General features: G+C 34.9%; 1 protein-coding gene across 1 annotated transcript; it reads left to right on the top strand.

The window, feature by feature from the left end:
* Positions 4,229-6,329, top strand: LOC109240170 (cationic peroxidase 2-like). The gene is made up of 3 exons (XM_019406804.1): positions 4,229-4,748; positions 5,502-5,664; positions 5,751-6,329. The coding sequence occupies exons 1-3, from the start codon at positions 4,341-4,343 to the stop codon at positions 6,167-6,169; spliced, it is 990 nt and encodes a 329-aa protein (XP_019262349.1). The 5' UTR covers positions 4,229-4,340; the 3' UTR covers positions 6,170-6,329.

Raw genomic sequence — 7,130 nt, 5'->3', positions numbered from 1 at the left:
TGAGATCTATTTCTGCTGAATGAATGAATTGAAGATAAATGGGAAGGTCAGTAAGGGGGTACTTGAGTGTAGGACCTTTGTTTGGTTGCTTTTACTGTTGAGGGCTGTTTTGGAGTACAATACTCCAAAATTCTGTCCACAATTGGTAAGAAAAACTGTTCATTAACCAAAATTCTGGTTTTGGACAGATTTTTGGTCAAAAATCCATCATTTTGGATAGATTTTTGGCAAAATAAAATCTGTCCCAAGAGTCCTCCTCCTCCCATATAAAAGTGGAGGTCTTTACGCATCTTCTAGGATCTTGGACTCTAAAAAAACACACTTCTTACACACTTAGCAAAAGAATACAACTTTGAGAGCAAAAAAGAGCAGCTGAACACCTAAATAGTAAGCTGAAAATTCTGAGCTAGAGTGAGTGATTTCTTAAGTGCAAAACCTTTAAGAAAGTAGAGGAATCTTGTGTGGAATTTACAGAGTTAATTTCTGGTTTCAATTGCTTTGTTGGTCATCTCTGGTTCATTTTCTTTGGTCTAAGAACTGCTGGTTGTTGCTGTTTGCTGTTGCTGGTTTCTGTTGCTTCAATCATTGCTAACATTTTTACTATTCAGGTGACCTTCTAAACTTTTGTAATGCAGGTTCCTTTTCTTTAATAGCAAATGATGAAAAGTTGGGCATGTTTAGATAGCGTCAAGCAATTTTCTCAAAGGATTCACCGAATGTTTGAATGCCAAAACCTGCATATTCATAACCAGTTTCATTGTTGTATTTAAATAGTTTAGTTTATTTTGTTTTGATCCACCTATGTTCCTCGTTGTTAGTTTGAACTATTTGGATCTGGTGCATACTCTAAAAGAACAAGAGAATGATTGTTTCAGTGTCGCAGTATGAGTTTCGTTAAGTTTTTCTATCTACAAAACCATGTGCTTTAGCCCTTGTTATGTTTGAATGCTTATGGAAGGTGGGTATGGTTGATTTCTGATATCTTGCAACTTTCTGTGAAGTTCCTTATGTGAACAAGTAAAGTGCTTGCCTCATGTATGAAGAATTTGCGACAACTTGTAGCGTTATTTTGGCATAATTCATTTTGACACTTTTTGAGCTATATGGAGCAGTGTAGATGTCATTAAGTTAAAAAAAAATATATTTTTTCATATTTAATTCATGCTCCATATAAGTTTGATGTTAGTTTAGCAGGCTTTAAAACTAAGAATGATTGTGATAGTAAAATAAGTTGGAATCATGAGTTAGTTTAACTTGTGGAGAGATCTTATATATTTATTTATATATATATATATATATAATCAAGAGTTCATTAGTTCTAAATAGTTGCTGGCTCATTTCACCATTGGCAAGAAGTTGGTCATTTCTTTAAAATAGATAGAGTTGGTTCTACATTAATTTGCCTTGTTTTCCCTAAAAAATTAGATTTTTTTGTCATTAATTTAATTACCTAATCATTTCTAGCAATTAATAAAGCGCTAGAAAAATTTCAGGAACAAATGTAGCTTTTTATTAGTTTCGTCATTTTAATTGATAACAACAACAATAAGAATAAGGTTATAAGTAAGTTCAATATTAACTATTAATTTTATACATTTTCTTACCACCACTAAGCTACAAATATGCACTTTCTTTTGCGACAAAAATGAACAATTTTTTATTTTTATTTTATAATCTAACCCCTATAGTAGGTCGTCTTACCCAAGGTAAATAATTTTGTCTTAACCGATGTCGGGAAGACTCGCTTCGGAATAAAGACATAAATAAAATGTCAAGGTCGTGAGGACACGCCTTGTTCCAATTCTTTCAAATAAATAATTTTTTATTTAATTGCTTTCGAGCAGGCTTCAGTTTTAGGTGCGACGCACGAACTAAGATCGGGGATACTCGTCCNTCTTGGTTAGTGTAAGCTAGGGTCGGGGATACTCGTCCTAGTTTGAGATTAATAAAATCAACAATAAAATGGGACATAGGCAAACATGAAAACCAATAAGGCACAGTTTATCCAAAATTAATTCAAGCCAAGTTTAAGTCAATAAAGCGACCGTGCTAGAACAACGGGACTCGGGGAATGCCTTACACCTTCTCCCCGGTCAACAGAATTCTTACCCGATCTTATTTTCCAGACCAATAATAAAAGAGTCAAATCTTCCTTTGAATAGGGATTCAAATAAAAGGTGATTTGGAACACCCAAAAATCAATTCCAAGTGGCGACTCTGAACAATAAAATAATCCCTATTTCAAAATTGTCACTTTAATTGGAAAAACTCTTTAACCCACAACAATCCATAAATCCATAACACATATTCTTTTGGGGGTAGAAAAGGGGTGTGACAGAAAATATTTTCTTGGAAAACAAATACTAGTAATCTTATTCATTTTCCGGTATTTGGTACGCAAATTAAAGAAAATAACTTCTCAGGAGTATTTATAAATAATTTAGATACAATAAACATGAAGCCATAAACTTTCGAACCAACAACCTTCCGAACCTACAAATTTCATAAACTTCCGAACCGTTAAACTTTCGAAACCGCAAACTTTCGAACCCGTAAACGTTATAATTTCTAAACCCGTAAACTTCCAAACACATAAACCTCCGAACTCATAACTTTGGAACTTGTAAAATTTCGAACCTGTAAACCAAAGATGAAAAACTAAAATTGAAAACATATAAAAAAATATTTTTTCTCCGGAGGGGGTGGGGGGAGGGGGTGGGGGCAGGGGTCGCGGGGGTGGGGAGGAAGGGTGTGCAGAGAAACGAAAAAATGAAAATTTGAAATTACAAAAAAAAAAAGGTAAAAAAAAATATTTTTTTTTGTGCTGGGGGGCAGTGGGGTGGGGTGGAGGGAGGGTGGGGGTGCAGAAAAACGAAAAAACAGAATTTGAAATTACAAAAAAAAAAGTAAAAAAAATAATTTTTTTGCGGGGGTGGGGAGGGGGGGCGGGGTAGCAGGGCGTGTGGTGACGGAAAAAAAAATACTGAAATTGGAAAAAAAAAAAATCCTTTTTGGAGAGAGAGGGGGTGGGGTGGGTAGACGTTGGGTGGGTTGGTGAGGGTGGGTAAGGTTGAGTAAGAGTTTTGGAAAATATTTTTCCTTCTCTTGATAAAGAAAATATTTTTCTTCAATTGGAGGAAAATGAGTTCATAAGGAAAATGTTTTCCAAAATATTTAACCCAACCAAACATGGGAAAATTGAAAAACATTTTCCGAAAAATATTTTCCTTCGTACCAAACACACCCATAAAAGTTAAAAATTTAAAATCCTCCGTTAAACAAAGTTTCCTCAATTTAAATTGATTGCGATAGTAGATGTAAATACAAAATCCATATATTTGAAACCACAAATGTACGTAGCAAATATTTGTTGCAGTAGTGCCACTACTATTAGCATGATCTAAACCGACCATTCTCAATGGACGTCAAAATTCTTTACAATATGTTTCATTTGAAACTATTACTACTAAATTGAGATCTTTTTCTTTATCAGATCGATCTATAAATGAATACGAGAATTGGCAAGTTATAAATTTTTAAATTTCTTCAACTGTAAGAAATCCATCAAAAAAAGCACCTGGTATAACTGTTTGATAACATTATCCTAGTATAGCCAAACAAATACGATAACAACCCAATGTAGTTTCATTATTTCAGACCATCAAAAAAAGAAAACGATTCTTAAGAGAGCGCTAACTTCCAAAAAATTAAAGAAATTTCCTTTTCGAATAGTAAAACAAATTTCATAATGCTGTAAATGTAATTCCTCACGAGACAAAAAAAGATAACTGCATCTAACAAATTCAGGCTGCTAGGTGTAAATTGTAATTGCATTCCACACTCATCCTCCCCAAAGAAATATTTCTCAAATGAGTTTAACTTCTATACACACGTAAAAGTAATTTTACACTCTCAACTCTTAGCCATCTAAAAGATAACTAAAGGTAATTGTTCATTATAATTAATGAATTAGTAACATAAAAAATGAAACAAGTTACCTGCTACAAAATATTAAAGACTATCAGTATAATAAGTTAAATCCTTTTAAAATTATTTTCCTTGCTCTAGTACTCCAAGAAAAGAAACAAAAAATAAAGAAAGAAAAATTCTGTATTGTCCATATATCCAAATTATGGAAGTCGGCCTTACTTACTAGTCATCCAGGGACATAGATTTGATCTTCAATTCATTTGCCATTGCCTATAAATACACGTCGACATTTGTAATATTTCCAATAATAAGCACCCAAAAAGCTAGTACACAATTTACGTACTCAAAGACCATATATAGCTGAAACATAGAAAAAAAAATCTAAAGACCATCTTTGAAACAGTAGTATTATGAGTTATAGTTCCCTAAGCAAATTACTAACCATGATTATGGTTCTTGTCATGCTATCCATGTCTATGACTATGGTACGAGGCCAAGGGACTCGTGTTGGATTTTATTCTAGTACGTGCCCTAGAGTCGAATCCATCGTTCAATCAACAGTGAAGTCTCATTTTCAGTCCGATCCAACGTTGGCACCAGGACTGCTGAGATTGCACTTCCACGATTGTTTTGTACAAGGTTGTGATGGTTCTATCCTCATTGATGGTTCAGACGCTGAGAAAAATGCCCCCGGGAATGGCGGCTTGAGAGGATTCGAGGTTATCGATGATGCTAAGAAACAGATTGAAGCTGTTTGTCCTGGAGTTGTCTCTTGTGCTGACATTCTTGCTCTTGCTGCCCGTGATGCTGTTGTTTTGGTAAATTGTTATATCTTCCTACACTTTTAATTTTGGTCCTCTCTCTTTGGAAATTTTTTTCAAATTTTTTGCCTTTAAGTTAAAATATGTACTACTTTATCTTCATATTATAAGGGACATTTCTAGTGAAATTTAATCTCCCTTCAAATTCTGTTACATGATATTTTTGTTACAAGAAGGGGGGCGGATCAATATCTTAATTCAATATATGCTTTAAGCTCATTCAGGAACGGGATGTTTCTTTTTTTTTCTTTTTTTTTCTGTCTTTTTGAGTTCACCTGCGCTAAATGGTTCACGAACAATAATACGTGTTATAAAGATGTAGCGCACTACGTAAAACATTTACTAAGTTAATTGTGAAGCATCACTAAGTTCGATCTATTAATTCATTGTGTCCAAAAAGTCATTTATTGTGGACTGAAGGGAGTAGCTTATATGAATGAAACTGATCCATGATCACATCATTGGACCCCTCTGATGCTCGAGGGTAGCCACGACTTCTTCGAGGGATCTAGACCATTGGAAGATAATCAAATTTATAGCATGGTGTGAAAGAAGCAGTACATTAGATGGGTACAAACGAATAATAATTTATTTCCCGTTAATGCAAGTAGACCTAGGTAAACAAGAGGAAAAATTAACGTTATGGTTTCTTATAATGTCTATGAATGGTAATTGCATAATGGTGGAGTTGTGAATATTGTTGATGCTTACAGTACTAATTTTGGATTATTAATGAATATATTGGTGCAGACCAACGGAGCTAGTTGGGTTGTACCAACGGGACGTAGAGATGGGCGAGTTTCATCAGCATCTGATGTTAATAACTTTCCAAGCCCTGCTGATTCCGTTGATGTTCAAAAGCAAAAGTTTGCTGATAAGGGTCTCACCACTCAAGATCTTGTCACCCTTCTTGGTAAGCATAACGTAACTGTTAATTCTTTTATTAGTTCTCCAATAAAAGAACTATATATAATAAATCTGTATATATTTTATGGGCAGGGGGGCACACTATTGGAACAACAGCTTGCTTTTTCTTCAGCGACAGGCTATATAACTTCAACGGCACTGGTCGTCCTGACCCATCCATAGACCCAACCTTCCTTCCTCAACTTAAATCAATGTGCCCTAATGGCAGCGGTAGCTTGAACCGAGTGGCACTAGACAATGGCAGTGAGAAGAGTTTTGACAACTCATGGTTCTCCAACCTGAGGAATGGTCGTGGAATTCTGGAATCAGACCAGCTGTTGTGGACTGATAGTTCCACCAACACTTTTGTCCAAAGGTTCTTGGGTGTGAGGGGATTGCTTGGGTTGACATTCAGCGTGGAGTTTGGCAAATCCATGGTTAAAATGAGTAATATTGGTGTTAAGACTGGTTCTGATGGTGAAATTCGTAAAGTTTGCTCTGCCTTCAACTGATCATATAGACTATATATCTTTAGGATTCTACTAAGTGCTATACAACACTTCCAAATGTTGTTAGTGGCATTACCAATGGAAAAAGTATTTAATAGAGAACTAATTAGTGTTTTTTTGTAATAATTCTAAGTGTCCAATAGTCAACTATCTAACACTATCACTAACTTATGGTCATTAGATTGTTTGGTACACTTGATTTTCTATTATACAGTAAATTGATAAAACAGTAGCCAGTCCTATAGCTGTTTCAGACGCTGCAATAGCTACAAACTAAATGGAGCAAGATAGATTAGCAAGGTGAAGGATATTTAGCTTGTAAATGTGCTGTAGAAAGTAGAGAGGCAGAGCTAAATAACACAATGTTCCAATTACTACCCTAATAACATTAATGTGCAGCGCGCTGACGTTGCCGAACAACTCCTTAAAAGGTAACCAAAAATGTGCATAAATAGGAAATAGCTGGAAAAAATTGTTCCTACAGTCGGTCTCTTAAAAACTAAGAGTCCATCAAACTGTATAGAGAACCTGGTTCTCTATCAGTTCCCACAGAACACACACAACAATAAGTAAATGAAATAACAGAGTTTTACGTGGAAAACTTCCAGCTCATGGGATTAAATACTACGAACTACACTCGTAGGATTTCAACTTCACTAACTGAGCAAACTTTAGATTACAACCTATTGTAATCTAGGAATTAACATCTTAATCCTTCACCTACTTGTAATAACTCTATTACAAGCCTCTTTGTAATAACTCTATTACAAAGCTCACACTTTGACTAACTCTAGCCAAAACACAAACCCAATATTATGGTTTTACAAACGATCTTCTACAAAATGCTTCTAAGTAAGCTGAGTAGGAGCTACAAGTAGATAGCACTAACAAAGGTACAACAATACTAAGGACATATGATAACACAATGTTGGGATCTGGTCCTTCATTCTGTTGTTACTTTTCT

This window comes from Nicotiana attenuata, chromosome 1 (genome assembly GCF_001879085.1).
Source record: "Nicotiana attenuata strain UT chromosome 1, NIATTr2, whole genome shotgun sequence".
Taxonomy (NCBI): domain Eukaryota; kingdom Viridiplantae; phylum Streptophyta; class Magnoliopsida; order Solanales; family Solanaceae; genus Nicotiana; species Nicotiana attenuata.
The sequence above is the reverse complement of the archived record's forward strand: the minus strand, read 5'-3'. Positions and strand labels throughout refer to the sequence as shown.

Bases quoted from the DNA above. Each gene is read 5' to 3' on its own strand.
- LOC109240170 (XM_019406804.1), top strand. From the start codon at position 4,341: ATGAGTTATAGTTCCCTAAGCAAATTACTAACCATGATTATGGTTCTT. The intron at 4,749-5,501 runs GTAAATTGTTAT...ATATTGGTGCAG, and splicing joins CCCGTGATGCTGTTGTTTTG to ACCAACGGAGCTAGTTGGGT. The intron at 5,665-5,750 runs GTAAGCATAACG...TTTTATGGGCAG, and splicing joins AGATCTTGTCACCCTTCTTG to GGGGGCACACTATTGGAACA.